Source organism: Acinonyx jubatus, chromosome E1 (assembly GCF_027475565.1).
Source record: "Acinonyx jubatus isolate Ajub_Pintada_27869175 chromosome E1, VMU_Ajub_asm_v1.0, whole genome shotgun sequence".
NCBI classification, from domain to species: Eukaryota; Metazoa; Chordata; class Mammalia; order Carnivora; family Felidae; genus Acinonyx; species Acinonyx jubatus.
The window spans coordinates 13,839,136-13,856,079 of NC_069397.1; the positions used below are offsets into that span (position 1 = coordinate 13,839,136).

Genomic DNA, 16,944 nt, shown 5'->3' on the forward strand with positions numbered 1-16,944 from the left:
AGACCTAAATATGAGATCTGAAATCATAAAAATCGTAGAAGAAAACATAGGCAGTAATTTCTCTGACACTGGCTGTATCACCTTTTTTCTAAATAGGTCCCCTGAGGCAAAGAAAAAGAAACAAAAGCAAAAATAAATTACTAGGACTATATATCAAAATAAAAAGCTCCTGCACAGCAAAGGAAACAATAAAACAAAAAGGCAACCTACCGAATGGGAGAAGGTATCTGCAAAATGACATAACTGATACAGAGTTAGTACCCCCAAAATATAAAGAACTTCTATAACTCAACACCCCAAAAAACAAATCCAGTTAAAAAATGAGGTGACATGAACAGACACTTCTCCAAAGAAGACATACAGTTGGCCAACACACGTATGAAAAGATGCTCACCATCACTATCATTAGGGGAATGCAAATCAAAACTACAATGAGGTATCCCCTCACACCTGTCAGAATGGCTAAAATAAAAGACACAAGAAACAACAGGTGTTGGCAAGGACAAAGAGAAAGGGGAACCCTCTTGCACTATTGGTGGGAATGCAAACTGGTGCAGCCACTCTGGAAAACAGTATGGAAGTTCCTCAAAAAGTATAAAATAGAACTTATGATCCAGTAATTGTAAATTGTACTACTGGGTATTTACCCAAAAAATAGAAAGAAAAGAAAAGAAAAGAAAAGAAAAGAAAAGAAAAGAAAAGAAAAGAAAAGAAAAGAAAAGAAAAGAAAGAAGGAAGGAAGGAAGGAAGGAAGGAAGGAAGAAAAGAAAGAAAAGAAAAGAAAGAAAAAAGAAAGAAAAAAAAATTCCACTAATTCAAAGGGACATACGTGCACCCTTACAGCAGCATTGTTTATAATAGCCAAGATATGGAAGCAACCCAAGTGTACATCAACTGATGAATGGATAAAGAAGATATATATACATACATACACACACAATGGAATATTATTCATCCACAAAAAAGAATGAAATCTTGCCATTTGCAATGACATGGATGGAGCTAGAGAGTATAATACTAAGTGAAATAAGTCAGAGAAAAACAAATACCGTAAGATTTCACTTGCATGTGGAATTTAAATGAGCAAAGGAGGGGAAAAAAGAGCAACAAACCAAGAAACAGATTCTTAACTACAGAGAACAAACTGATGGCTACCAGAGCGGAGATGGGTGGAGGATGGGTGATTCAAATAAAAACTTAAAACACACAAATAAATAAAACTCCAGACAGATTCAGCTAGTGCTTCTAGTGATCAAGAGTATCAAGAGGCCTTCATATGAAATATTCTGTTTAAAATAAATATTTAAATACTGAACTGCATTCCACCATAAATTTATAAATAATTACGCTCATTAAAGAAGGCTATTCTTCTAAAAGATAACTTTTAACTTCTCCCGTAAGTTTTATTTTGCACCAGTTGCTATACTCTTATAACAATGACATTTCTTATAAATTTAATGACCACTTTTACTCTTCAGGCGGGTCCACCATCCCCAGCCCAAATCACGGGTCAGCTGACAGCAATAATAATCACTAGTTAAAAAATATAAACATTTCTGCAAGTTCAAAAGAGTAAAGAGTTTCAAGATTCAGAATTCTGGGATACAGATTTTTCAATGCATTAACTGCCCTGAAACTGAGAATCAGAAGTTATCTAAGATTCTGATACCAGCAATCAAATCATGAAATGATATATAAATCACATACCTCAGATCCTGTTGCTTCAGAGATGGAAGAATATGAGCTTTCTGGAGCCCAGGAAATACATTCTACCACATGCTCATGTTCTCGAAGCTCAGCCTTGCATTCCTTTGTTGCTACGACCCATACGCGCACGGTCTGATCATTTGAACAGCTGGCTATCAGAGTGCCATCCTGATTTGGCCGCACCATACGTACCCATTCTCTGTGTCCTGTGAATGTCTTCACACAGTAGCTGTCAAAATAAATAATAATCTACATCATGAATGGCAATCACTGGGATACTTCCCAGGAGCAATACAAAACTAGCTACGTACGTACTGGAATAAAGAGGACGGCACCATGTTAGGGTAATCATATGTGAGTCAGCACAATAAATGTACATTCATGGTTAATGAAAGATGGGGACAGGTCGGAAAATCAAACATCAGTCAAAATAAGCTGATGGAAGTATCATTAAGGAGCTAACCAATCAACACATTCTAGAAGGTAAAATATAGAGAGAAATAAAATCTTCTAAAACTAAACACACACAATAAACCTAACAAAAATATTTATAGCTTTGTTGAGACAAAGGCATACTCTACTAATCTGGGTAAAACTACTTAGTAGTAGGTTAAGATTTTATTATAACAATCATGTGTGATTCTAAGCACAACCAATTAAGCCTAACAGGGGCCTACCTGCACAAATGTTATTTACATTTTATTTCAACCCATAGAGAAATCACCTAAAAGAAGACCACAGAGATAATAAGCCATTGCATAGAAAATGGCTCTCGAGGACACGAAATTTTTTTTTTTTTGTTAATAATTTCTCTATTCCTTTTTGGGAAACATTTAGAGATTCAAACCTCATTTTACAGTATATAACACAACGAGCACCATAATTATTTTGGGTTAAAGTCAAAATAACTGGTTCAGAACACATTTCGTTTGGTTGTTTAATATCTCTTTAGCTGACACCATTTCAACCAAACCTACTTACCCAGTTTGCACCTCCCACATTTTTATAGTTTTATCCCTTGAGGCAGACACTATATGATCTCCATTGGGCATGATGGCTACTGAAGAGACATTGTGGTCATGGCCTAAAACATAACACAGCAATGTATTAAGTGATCTATAGCATAATTAAATCTCAGTTTACCATGAGATTTCACCATGGGATTTCAAATACCACAGCAACTTTAAATACACTGGATTTTAATAAATTTGATAAGAAACTTTGGATTTACACACAAAAAGGTTTAGGAATTAGCAACTTAATAAAATAATCCACAATGAAATAGCAGCTAGCTATTAAAATAATAGCTTATTAAAATAATCCACAATGAAAAGCAGCTAGCTCAATTTAGGACCACAAAACTGTTTTAACATCAGTGTCATTAGCATTTGGATGTATTAATATGCTGAATGTTTATATATGAACAGTAGAAAAACACAAAAATTTCCATGGTTGATATCCTAAGATATAAATTGGAGATAAGATTTACAAAGCTAAACAGAAGAATAAGAAAAATGGAGATTTGGTTTCATATTTAAATTTTTTAAAAATGTTTTTATTTATTTTTGAGACAGAAAGAGAGCATGAGCAGGGGAGGGGCAGAGAGAGAGGGAGACACAAAATCCGAAGCAGGCTCCACGCTCTGAGCTGTCAGCACAGAGCCTGATGCAGGGCTCGAACTCCCAGACTGTGAGATCATGACCTGAGCCAAAGGCGGACGCTGAACCAACTAAGCCACCCAGGTGCCCCACATTTGGTTCCATACTTAAAATAGTGGTCCAAGGCATCTGGGTGGCCTAGTCGGTTAAGTGTTTGACTCTTGATTTTGGCTCAGGTCATGATCTCATGGTTCGTGGGATTGAGCCTTACGATGGGCTCCTCTCTCCCTCTCTCTCTGCCCCTCCTCCACTCACTCTCTCTTCTCCCTCAAAATAGGTAAACATTTCCCCAAAAAATAGTGTTTGAAAAATTTTGTCGTTGATGTTAATGGGGGTAAAAAAGAAATGCATTATTCTATATGCACTATTCCTAATTAGTTATCCTTTGTGGAAAAAGCCCTAGAGAATCCTCATAAATATCATTATCAATATACAATGGTTAGAAAGAACTCTTCTTTTTTTTTTTTTTTAATGTTTATTTATTTTTGAGAGAGACAGAGTGCTAGCAGGGGATGAGCAGAGAGAGAGGGAGACACAGAATGTGAAGCAGGCTCCAGGCTCTGAGCTGTCAGCACAAAGCCCCACGCGGGGCTTAAACTCACAAAGTATGAGATCATGACCTGAGCCAAAGTCAGATGTTTAACTGACTGAGCCACTCAGGCACCCCAAGAACTCTTCTTAAAAAAAAAATTGTTTTTGAGTATAGTTGACACATAATGTTACATTAGTTTCAGTTGAGAAGTTTATACATTATGCTATGTTCATCACAAGCGTAGCTGCCATCTGTCACTATACATTATTACAGTGTCTTTAACTATATTCCTCATACTGTGCCTTTTATTCCCTTGACTTACTCATTCCGTAACAGGAGGCCTCTATCTCCTACTTTCTTTCTTCATTAAGTCAGAGCAACAAGACACAGGCTACTTAAAGAAACATAAACACTAGTTTTTATGAAAGGATTCAACAGAATTCCTTTAACTGGTAAGCTTCCCCATTTAATATGGGGGGAAACACACCCTTCAAATTACACTTTCTATGTAAACACATAGCTTACATCACTGAATTATCTATTAAAAAAAAAAAAACAAAAAATTTTATTACCAACACAGAATGTATTCCTTATACAAAATCCAAACGTTCAAATTTTATCATGGTCAACGAAACAACAAAAATCCTTATTTAGTGAGCACCCCTAATGTGCCAGATACTAAACCAAGATGATTTATGTATATGATCTCATTTTATCCTCACAACAATCCTATGACAGGTATTATTACCTCTACCTTGCATATGAAAGAAGCTGAAATTTCCTAATGCCACAAGTAAACAAGTAGGGATCTGAACCCAGATATCTGATTCTAAAGCCCATGTTCTTCCCACAAAGCCCAAGTGCCTCAGAGAATAGTCTCTATGACAAGAACCAGGAAAGCAAGCTCACATTCTACAGTGTATGTACAACATTATAAAGTGAGCAAGAAATGCTAGGTTCCAGCTTTTACTGTATCTACTTTCTATGAACTTGTTTCCCAGGTGAGAAAATGAAAAGCAAAACAAAAAATTCCCCAATAACTTCATTTTTCTTTTTTTCTTGAAGACAGATGTCCCAGCAGTTTTTCTTATCCAAAAATATTCCTGAAAGCGAATTAAGTATTTTATATAAACCACTAAGAGATACTTAAAACCTTATAATTGAAACAACTCTCAACTACTGTGGCTTATCCACGGGCTACACATCATATGCTCTTCCACTGATACAATTAACAATCGAATGTAGTGAACCCACACACTATCAGAAAACAATATTCTTTTCTCTGGAATGTCACATTACAAATCACTATCAAAATATTATCCTCTACCCCTTACCGTGCATGGTTCTGATGCATTCAAAGCCCTGAAAATCCCATAGTTTAATGGTCATATCTGCAGAACAGGAAGCCAGAAGCTTGCCACTGTGGTCAAACGAAATATCCTGTACAGAGTCTGTATGCCCCTTAAGGGTTCGCTCAAAATCTCCAGTCTCATAATCCCACACCTGTCAAATAATCAGAAAGTTAGTTAACATCAACCCATCCCTTCTTTCTTGTTTCACATTAGCACTCAGCAGGCCAGTATGAGCAAGTGACAAAGGGTAACTATCTTAGAAATAGCAATCTCCAAGTGTAAATTGGTCTTTTCTCTATAGAGAAACTGAAGTTGTTGTAATTACTAAAACACACTTCTAGTACATCATCTATCATATACCTAATACTAGCAGGTAGGTATATAAAGCCAAAAGACAAAGTTCATTCCCAGTCTGACAGGAGACAACAGACATGTAAACAAATAAATTTAAGGACTTAAGTTCTGGGGGGTGGTTATGAGAGGCATCTATATGTAGAATATTCGGGGACAATAAAAAGTGTTCAATTCTTTTTTTTTTTAAATGTATATTTATTTTTGAGAGAGACAGTGCAAGTGAGGGAGGGGTCAGGACAGAGCCCAACATGGGGCTCAAACTCCAACAGCGAGATCATGACCTGAGCTGACACTGGACGCTTAACTGACTGAGCCACCTAGGTGCCCCAAGATTGCTCAATTCTAATACACAGCAGAACTCAGACATCTAAGAGGCAAAGGAAAGACTTCACAAGATGTTACTGCCAATGAATAAGTAAATTAACAAATGCATTATGTCATTTTGATGCAAAAATGGGAAGCCACTGCCACATCTTTTAAAGTTAGTTTTTTCTAAGATAATGGAAATAATGAGCTATCAAGAGTAAGTATTAGAAACAGACCTCAAGAACATACTAAACTTTCATTCTGGTGGCCAAATGTAGTCAATCTTTACCCAACACCAATTACATGCTCTAAAATCAAATGATCGATTCCATTCTTCCTATAATTTATTTATCATTAAACCTATTATAGGTTCAAATTTATCAGTAGTAGGATATATACCAACCAATTTAAAGAAACTTAGAAAATGCATTTTGAAGACTTGGAAACAATCTATCCAACATTAGGGGAATGGCCAAGCAGATACAAGATTTGCAATTATAAGGAACTTATGACACACACGTAATATAATAAAGTAAAAAAGAATACAAAAACCTCACCTAAGAAAAACCATCTTCTAAAACCCATTTCTTTTACAGAAAAATGTACATACTCTTCTTAATATAAACAGAGTTTTTGACCATATATTCAAGTACTTCTACACAGAAATGATTTCTAATTTTGCACATATTTTGTTACATTCATCCTTAAGTATTTTGGGGCTTTTTTGATGCGACTGTGTGACATTTTCAATTTTTAATTTTCAAATTATTCATTGCTACTTTATAGATATACAATTACCACTTGAATATTAACCCTGCATCCAGTGATTCTGTTAAATTCAGCCATAGTTCTAGGTAGCTTTTTTGTAGATTCTTTGGGTTTTCTACATAGAAGATCATGTTGTCTACAAATAAACAGTTTCATTTCTTCCTTCCCAATCTGTATGCTTTTTATTTTTCTTCCTTACTGCACTGGCAAGGCACTCTTGTACAAACATGAATATAAGTGTGTTTGACACTGAACACCCTGGCCTTGGTTCCCAATAGGGGGAGGGAGCATTCAGTTTTCCACCAATCCTGCACTCTGGGATAAACCCTACTTGGGTCATATTAATTAACCTTTTTATAAATTGCTGGATTTATGGGGCGCCTGGGTGGCTTAGTCGGTTAAGCGTCCGACTTCAACTCAGGTCACGATCTCGAGGTCCGTGGGTTCGAGCCCCGCATTGGGCTCTGGGCTGATGGCTCAGAGCCTGGAGCCTGCTTCCGATTCTGTGTCTCCCTCGCTCTCTGCCCCTCCCCCGTTCATGCTCTGTCTCTCTCTGTCTCAAAAATAAATAAACGTTAAAAAAAACAATTAAAAAAAATAAATTGCTGGATTTAACTTGTAATTTGTTAAGGATTTTGCATATGTGTTCATGAATGATACTATACTGGTCAATAATTTTTTTTGTAAGATTTTTGTCCCATTTAGTTTAATTTTGACACTAAGAATTCAGTGAATACCTGACATGCTAAAAATAAATAAGGTGGGATCAGTTAACTTTCCTTCCATGCATTTGTCAAATAACACTAGAGCATTTTCTCTAAAATAAATATATCCATAAAATGAACTGGGTCTCTTCATAAATGGTGAGCAAACAAGGCATTTTAGTTATAGTTTGTAAATATCAAGAATTAGTAAGAATTAATTTTATTTTTCCTTTACTTGATATTTACCTTTTGTATGATCATAAAATAAATGCTCATGATAAACCATTTATAATGTACTTACATAAAGGCAATAAAAACTATCCATTATCCTACCCAAGGCATGGTTTTTCCATTCTTTCTACATTATTTTTAAGCATAACGACGGTGTTGTACTTCATTATCCCATTTTCCCTTTGCTTCCCACCATGAGGATTTTTCCATACAATTAAAAACTTGACAAACATCTTTTTTTTTTTTTAAGATTTAAAAAAAAAATTTTTTTTTTAATGTTTATTTATTTTTGAGACAGAGAGAAACAGAGCATGAGCAGGGGAGGGGCAGAGAGAGAGGGAGACACAGAATCTGAAGCAGGCTCCAGGCTCTGAGCTGTTAGCACAGAGCCCGATGAGGTGCTCGAACTCACAAACTGTGAGATCATGACCTGAGCCGAAGTCAAACGCTTAACCGACTGAGCCAGCCAGGCGCCCCTTAAGATTTTATTTTTAAGTAATCTCTACACCAATGTGGGGCTCAAACGCACAACCCCAAGATCCAGAGTCGCAGGCTTCGCCTAATGAGCCAGCCAGACACTGCACCCCCACTTTTGGGGCAAACACCTTTTTTAAAGGAATTCCTGTTGCTGGCTAAAAATTTTCATTATCACAGAAAACATTCTGTAAGCGAAAATCTGGTGAAAAAGAATTTTGGGTCAAAAAATATAAACTTAAAAAAAAAGTATCAACTTTTTAGGGGTGCCTAGGTAGGTCCAGTCAGCTGAATGTGCAACTCTCAATCTCGGGATTGGACCCCATGTTGGGTGTGGAGATTACTTAAAAATGAAATTAAAATAAATAAATAAATGACCCTTCAGAAATTTAAATGATGAAATTAAAAATACTATTATGAATTATTCCAAATATCTATCCTCCATTTTCCCTAAAGTTTAAAGGTTGGTGATGTAAATGAATTACTCTGAAACAAAAACAAAAATAAACAACAACAAGAAAAAAACCCCCAAAAAAAGCCCACACCAAACCTGTTGTGTTTACCAAATGTACAAGGGACTTAATATAAGATTTTTTTTTAATGTTAATTTATTTTTGAGAGAGACAGAGATAGAATGCAAGTGGGTTAGGGACAGAGAGAGAGAGAGAGAGAGAGAGAGAGAGAGAGAGAGAGAGGCACAGAAGCAGAAGCAGGCTCCAGGCTCTGAGCTGTCAGCACAGAGCCCGACGTGGGCTTGAACTCATGGACCACAAGATCATGACCTGAGCCAAAGTCAGACATCCAACCAACTGAGCCACCCAGGCACCCCTAATAAAAGATTTTTGTCGGGGTGTCTGGGTGGCTCAGTTGGTTGAGCGTCTGACTCTCGATTTCGGCTCAGGTCATGATCTCATGGTCCTGAGATCAAGCCCCTAGTCGGGCTCTACACTGGGTGTGGAACCTGTTTAAGATTCTCTCTCCCTCTCCCTCTGCCCTTCCCCCATGCACTTGCATGATCTCTCTCTCTCTCTCTCTCTCTCTCTCAAAACTAAACATTAAAAAAAAAAGCACCTTAAAACTTCCATTTGTAAATTTTATTTTTTTAAGTAGGCTCCATACTTGACATGGGGCTTGAACTCAGGACCCTGAGATCAAGAGTCACACATTATACAGAGCCTGAGCCAGCCAGGCACCCCAATTTGTAACAGGTTCATTCAATATATATATATATATATATTTTTAATGTTTACTTATTTTTTAAAGAGAGAGAGCATGAGTGGGGGAGGGGCAGAGAGAGAGGGAGACACAGAATCCGAAGCAGGCTCTAGGCTCTGAGCTGTCAACACAGAGCCCGACACGGGGCTCGAACTCACAGACCGAGAGATCATGGACCTGAGCTGAAGTCGGACACTCAACCGACTGAGCCACCCAGGCGCCCCTCAATAGATGTATTTTAAGATGGCACGTTAACAATTTTGTTTATACTTTTATACCACTGCTACAAAATTCACCCTTACGCCTCATGACAGCAGTATAGTTTTATAGTACACAAGACTATCATGAAATCAGTAATTTAAATTCATGTCTACTTATATTGGAAAAATAGCAATAGGTTACTGTATTAAGTATTTTCAGCCTACACCATATACATGTGATTTTAAGACTCTTTTCCAGTTACTCTGCCGTCCACAGCATGGATCACCAACCCACAGGATGGAAGGAAGCCACGGATTTAGAAACTAAAGCAACCACATGAGGAAAACATAAAACAATGTTTAATTTGAAGAACAAATTAAATATAGTCACGTTTAAGTCATTCCTGTATTTTATGCTGGGCTGCTGCTAAGTGACATATGTCTAGTCTTAACAAACTGATACTCGTTAAAAAAAAAAAACACAAAACCTAATACTCATGTTTTCTTAGTTATACCTCTATAAATGAAACTTCTTAAAATCTAGAACTTAATCTGAAATAAGCCTTAAAACAGAGAAATCTACAGGCCCCTGAGTGACTCAGGCAGTTGAGCGTCTGACTCTTGATTTTGGCTCAGGTCGTGATCTCACCATCTGTGGGAATGAGCCCCGTGTCAGACTCTGCACTGACAGCACAGGACCTGCTTGGACTTCTCTCTCCCTCTACCCCGCTTCAGTGCTCTCTCTCTCCAAAATAAAAAAATAAAATTAAATGAATGAATGAATAAATTAATTTACCCAAACCTTTCAACTATATTTTACTTAGCTTTCTGCAGATAGTTTATACAACTGTCACTGCACTACGTCTGAATCAAAGGGAATTATAAAAACAACCTTTTTCTGGACAAAAAGATAAAACATTAGGAGCACTTGTGTGACTCAGTCGTTAAGTGGCCAAGTCTTGATTTTAGCTCAGGTAATGATCTCACCGCTCATGAGTTTGAGCCCTGCATTGGGCTCTGTGCTGACACTGTGTAGTCTACTTGGGCTTCTCTGTCTCCCTTACTCTCTGACCCTCCCTCTCTCAAAAATAAATAAAAAACATTAAAAAAAATGAGTACCAACACTGGATTAAAAAAAAAAAAAAAAGAACACTGAAATGTGTACACTTCCTGTAAAAAAAATAGAAAAATGAGAGAAATATATAACTTACAAAGTGAAAACCTCCCATATTCCCACAGCCCTGAAGAGAACAAAGCCAGTATTTAAAATACATCAAGAAGAGGGGCGCCTGGGTGTTTCAGTCAGTCAAGTGTCCAACTTTGGCTTAGGTCATGATCTCATGGTTTGTGAGTTCAAGCCTTGCATTGGGGCTCACTGTTTTGAGTGTGGAGCCCGCTTTGGATCCTCTGTCCTCCTCTCTCTGCCCCTCCTCCACTCGTGCTCTCTCTCTCAAATTAAATAAATAGATAGATAGATAGATAGATAAAACACAACAAGGAGAGTCCAATTTAAATAAGTGAATTCTTTTGCACAATATATTCACCCTCTGAAGAACTAATTTTGTAACCTTGTATTTTCATCTATCATCTCTGCTTAAAAGCAAGGCACATGTATATCTGCATTCTCCAAAAACAAAAATTATTACTCACATACTAGGTGACTTATGCAACACTAAACTAGTGACACCCAATTTTCTCAAATTCATCAGTGAACTTAGTTGGCAGCTTGCCTCTCAGGAGCTATAATGAAATTTTATTCTAATTCTGTCTAAGGCTTAGAACCAATCACAGTTTTGAAGAGTCCTTCCTGTCTTTCCTGTCCTATACAGGTCTTCATCTTCAGGATCGTTTTATTTCTTTTACCCAATTAATGTTAATCTGCTTTTAATAATTATCCTATTGTACATCTTTAATTTTGAAAAAGTTACCTTAATTGTAGCATCCTCTGAAGCAGAGACCATAACACTGAACACAGGATGGAAAATTACTCGAGTGACTGGACTCCTATGACCACTCAATGCGTATTTTTCTGGTGGACGGGGAATCCATTCTTTTGGGTCTCGTTTCTGACCAAGCGGTCCACCCGACGTAAATTCTTCTTTTGCTTCATTTAGTTTTGATTCTAGTTCCATAACCTTAAGAAGGAACACATAGTTATATACAGATAGATTCTGATAAAAAGAAGATATTTGATATTTTTAAAAAATCAGTTTGCAGGATTCTTGAAAAAATTTTGGTAATTTACAAAGCATTCATCAATTTTAACTGAAAATGATCTATATGATATGCCACCAAAATTTTAGTAGTGTGATACAACTGAAACTTGAGAAAAATTCACTCCAATTGTGTCAAATATTTAACTGAAAAAAAATATTTTTCAATTTATATCTACCAATTAAAGGAAGGACAGTGCACCTTTATAAAAGCTAACATGCATCTATGTGTTGGCTACTTTTCTAAGAGCATTTTCTGGATTAACTCATGTTATAAAAATGGTATTTATTTATTCTAACTTCGCCTACTAAGGGTATAAATTTTAGGACCAGAATATTATTTGCTGCCTTCACTTTACAGATAAAAATAAAAGCTCAGCAGGGTGTCCAACTCCAGCTCAGGTCATGTTCCCACAGTTCATGAGTTCAATCCCCACATTGGGCTCTGTGCTGAAAGCTTCAGATCCTGTCTCCTCTCTTTACCCCTCCCCTGCTCACTCCCTCTTCTTTCTCAACAATAAACATTAAAAAAAACACACAAATAAATAAAAAAATAAAAGCTCTGGGGCGCCTGGGTGGCGCAGTCGGTTAAGCGTCCGACTTCAGCCAGGTCACGATCTCGCGGTCCGTGGGTTCGAGCCTCGCGTCAGGCTCTGGGCTGATGGCTCAGAGCCTGGAGCCTGTTTCCGATTCTGTGTCTCCCTCTCTCTCTGCCCCTCCCCCGTTCATGCTCTGTCTCTCTCTGTCCCACAAATAAACGTTGAAAAAAAAATTAAAAAAAAAATAAATAAATAAATAAAAGCTCAGAGATGAAAATGACTTGTCTAAGAGCACACTTTAGTGTTCTTTCCCCAACATCATGTTGGCTACATGCTTTCTTCCCTTCTAAGTGCACAAATAAGTTGTTTTTGGTATCAATTCCCTGAAGTCAGGGTTGTGTAGATTACATGGAGCCAATACCTGGGATGCATGATTTAGCATGTATCAGCAATGACCTGTCTAGGTCAAAGTTTTTTAATGCATAAAAATGTATTTTCATTTACCTTTCAAGATTAAATATAATTATTAATTAATGCAGAATAACTGATGTTAATATTTTCAGAAAGTTTATATAGTTAACACTCTGAATACAAGTGACTTTAAAGAAAGATACAGATACCTTCTTTTGTAATCTAATGACCGATGTCCACTTTTTTTCCAAAAGACCAGCATATTTCTTATCTAATTCTTCATTCTAGAGAAAAAAATGAGAACCTTTTGAAAAATGGCTCACCTACAATAGTTCAAACCATACAGACCATTCATCTAAGCCCAAATGTTAATAAATATCTGATTATACCAAAAAGGGGGGGTGAAAACCTAGTACCAAAGTAAACCACAATAACAAAAGATTTATGAACAGCTGAGGTGACTGTTAACCTCTAATACTTGAGTAAAAATCCACCTATTAAATACTATATGAATAATTGTAAGGTCAAACATACCATATCTAATTCAGCTTCCTTTTTAAAAACTGAATATGCCTCTTCATAGCCATTTGAACGAAGATAATCTGCTATAGCTCGATTTCTGAAAGAAAACAAATACAAATTTTTACTTCTACCAAATCTGATTTCCATGTTAAAGAAATATTTCATTTAAAATCTCATAAATCTTATGACATTCTTTTAAGAGTATTCCCTTCCAAATCCAAGTCTTTCACAAAAAAGGAACCTTCCCCAAAAGCCTCTAAAACATTTAGCCCTGCCATAGTACGTCCAAAATACTGTAACATTATTCCTGAGCTTTTAGTTGTAAGTTTCTAATGTACTGCTTACCTTACAAGATGTGGGCATTCTATGGATCAAGATATGGCTTACATAACAGCTATCAATTTGTGACAGTAATCATCAATTTTTTTCATGTTTACATTTAGCCTTCCTTTACTACTTGTTATGTTTAGCAGATGCTCAAGGACTAGCAAATGAAATTTAGTTGTACACAGACTTGTTCTGATAAATTATAATTAATATGCATTTAATATTAGAGATAACTTTAAACCATTAGAGTGGACAAAAAAGGTGGCACAGGCTATAAACTTAGTACAATATCACAGTATGAGACATTCATTTAGAATTAGAAAGAACTCAAAGGTTAGAAAAGCTGAATTAGCAGATGCCTCTTTATGCTCTCCTTATAATTTTTCAAAGAGAAAATCAACTACCTCCCTCCTAAAGCAACCTATTCCAATGTCTCTCAATTTTTTTGAGCCCTAAGTACCACTGTAACAAATAGTTGTTTGTTTGAGATTTCCTGTAAAACATTTTCATTTAAATAATTTGAAAGTTAATATGTATGCAAGGTTAAACAAAATTTAAACATGTAAGTACACAATAAAATATCCTTTCCACCACTGACCTCCCTGAGGTAACCACTTTATTAGTGTTTTGCAAGTACACAATAAAATATCCTTTCCACCACTGACCTCCCTGAGGTAACCACTTTATTAGTGTTTTGCATATTCAGAGACAATCTACCTATACACACACATTCCTGCATATTCTAGAGGTAATCGGTATTTGTTTTTTAAAACAGAATGCAATACACTATATACAAAAGTCTTACACACAATATCCCATACACCCACTTAATCTTAACCATCATTCTTTATCAGCAGATATAAATCTGCCTTTTAAAAAAATATTGTATTCCATTATAGACACATATGCTTTTACTACCACAAACAATGATGCTATGACTACCCTTTCAAAGCCACTGCCCACCTAATGCTTTAGGAAATAAAAACACTCTAGTAGTATTGTAGAATTGGTGGAATCCAGTTTTAATTCAATGGCATGCTAAAAATAAAGCAAACAGTAGAGAAAGATAATAGGGAGTTACATCAAACACTTTATATATTCCAGGTAATTATTAGCATACCAAAAATTAAAGCATTAATAACTAGTGGAAGATAGGGTCAAGCACATCACATTCATGAACACAGGGGCTGAGGAAAGGTAAATTCTTACTATTACTGTGAGTCTGTGTCTGTGTGCTGCTCATATCATAGCCTGTACCTTCTGGCCTGTTCTACTAATGGATAACTTGATTCGTAAGAAGTGTCTTCTTTACATGGAGCTGAAATCTACTTCGTTTTAATTTCCACCACGTAGTTCTACTTGGGCCTTCCGAAAGAATACAAAATAGGAAGGCAGTGGATCTCTCATAATATTCCATCAAATATTGTGTTGTCAAAGCCTGTGTTACAAACCTTCAACAAAAGTAAATTTCCCTTTGGTTAGAATATCCCAAATAATAAGGGAAACAAAGAAGTTAAAAGACATACCTATTTCTTAGCTTTATTTTCTTCTTAAAAAATGTCAAGGGTAAACAAATAATATATAGAACTTGTAAATACTTAATGTTCCTACCTAGCTCTTACCTCAGGGTCAAGCCCTAATTCCTGAAACTGCCCAAACATACTGCACACAGCTTACAACCTTGAAGTTCATAAAACATGTAATATGCACATGTAATACATGGCACAAATTATAACAATTATGATCTTAATGAGCTTATTTTTTTGTAAAGATACATAAATGGTGGTACTTTTCAGGTAAGAATAGTAAAAGGAGAAAAATGCAAAACGACTATTCCTTTTCCTTATTAAAAAAAAAAAAGTCCCAACATTTTCAGATTACCACTGCTAACCCTTCATTCAGTATAGTCTTCTCATACCATGTTCTTTGCCCATACATTCACATCACCATGGATACGTATGTATGGCTTTTAATTAAATAAATTATCTGTTAATTTTGTTCACGTCATGAAAATCTTAACCTTGTCAGTAAATGTTCATCCATGACATCCTAGTTATTTAATACTCAAACACAATACTCCATGATGTAGATGGACCAAATTTTATTCAAGCAATTACCTATTGCTGGACTTTCAAGGCTATTTCTAATTTTTCATCATCTTAAGCAATGTTGTAAACAAACACTCATATAAAGCCTTTCTCACATCTTTACATTTGAGTCAAATGATGCTACAAATTGAATGTTATGTGTGTTATCCTCCTATATCCACCCACCCCAATTCTTACACTTAAACCTAATATTTGGGGACGGGACTTTTGGAGGTGCTTAGGTCATGAGAGCAGAGCCCTCATGAATGAGATTAATGCCCTTATAAAAAAAAGACTATGAACCAGGAAGCAAAAGACTATGAACCAGGAAGCAAGCATCACCAGACACTAAATCTGCCAAGTGCCTTGATCTTGGACTTTCCAGACTCTAGAACTGTTAAGAAATAAATCTCTGTTGTTTATAAGCCTCCTAGTTTACAGTATTTTATTACAGTAGCCTGGACAAAGACAAAAATTATATACATTTTTAGGACATTTTGATAGCTACTTTCAAACTGCTCTCCATAGTTGTACCAATTTATATTCCTAACAGCAGTTATGAATGTCATCCCTTCACCATCTTTACTTTTCAAATATTTGGTTTAGCCTTTACTGATTAAAAAACAAAACAAAACAGTTTTGGGGTGCCTGGGTGGCTCAGTTGGTTAAGGGTCCAGCTCTTGATTTCGGCTCGGGTCATGATCTCACGGTTCTTGAGTTCAAGCCTCGCATCTGGCTCCATGCTCACAGTGTGGAGCCTGCTTGGGATTCTCTCTTTTGCTTCCTCTCTCTCTCAAAATAAATAAATAAACTTTAGAAACAAACAAAAAACCAACAGTTTTCATCCTTTGATTCTGTTTATGTAACTTTTATAAAAAGTGAATTAAATGTTAAATTTTTAAAACTTGTGCAACATTTTTCTAAGGTCTGTGTGGCTTAACCCAACATTTGCATTTTAAAAAGTTATGTGGCAAATGTAATCAATTAGAAGTTGTAGATGACTCCAAATATGCATAAAGCAGCACCTCATTATAGTTGTATGTCACACTTACAGGTTTTGGTTTTTTTTTTAAACGTTTATTTATTTTTGAGACAGAGAGAGACAGAGCATGAGCAGGGGAGGGTCAGAGAGAGAGGGAGACACAGAATCTGAAACAGGCTCCAGGCTCTGAGCTGTCAGCACAGAGCCCGACGCGGGGCTCAAACTCACGGACCGTGAGATCACGACCTGAGCCAAAGTCGGACGCTTAACCGACTGAGCCACCCAGGCGCCCCTACAGGTATTTGTTTTTTTTTTTTTTTTAAAGTAGGCTCCACATCCAGCACAGTGACCAACATGGGCCC

The 16,944-nt window shown here is 36.3% G+C and overlaps 1 protein-coding gene across 2 annotated transcripts in view; it reads right to left on the minus strand.

Annotated features, from left to right (window-relative positions):
* PAFAH1B1 (platelet activating factor acetylhydrolase 1b regulatory subunit 1) overlaps positions 1–16,944 on the minus strand; it is a 76,801-nt gene that overhangs the window by 10,441 nt on the left and 49,416 nt on the right. For both annotated transcript variants that reach the window (XM_027034677.2, XM_053212360.1), the window contains 6 exons: positions 13,199–13,283; positions 12,874–12,948; positions 11,430–11,636; positions 5,232–5,400; positions 2,689–2,791; positions 1,708–1,936 (listed from right to left, as the gene is read on the minus strand). In XM_027034677.2, the coding sequence (XP_026890478.1) occupies positions 1,708–1,936; positions 2,689–2,791; positions 5,232–5,400; positions 11,430–11,636; positions 12,874–12,948; positions 13,199–13,283 (868 nt within the window). The remainder of the gene's footprint in view (positions 1–1,707; positions 1,937–2,688; positions 2,792–5,231; positions 5,401–11,429; positions 11,637–12,873; positions 12,949–13,198; positions 13,284–16,944) is intronic.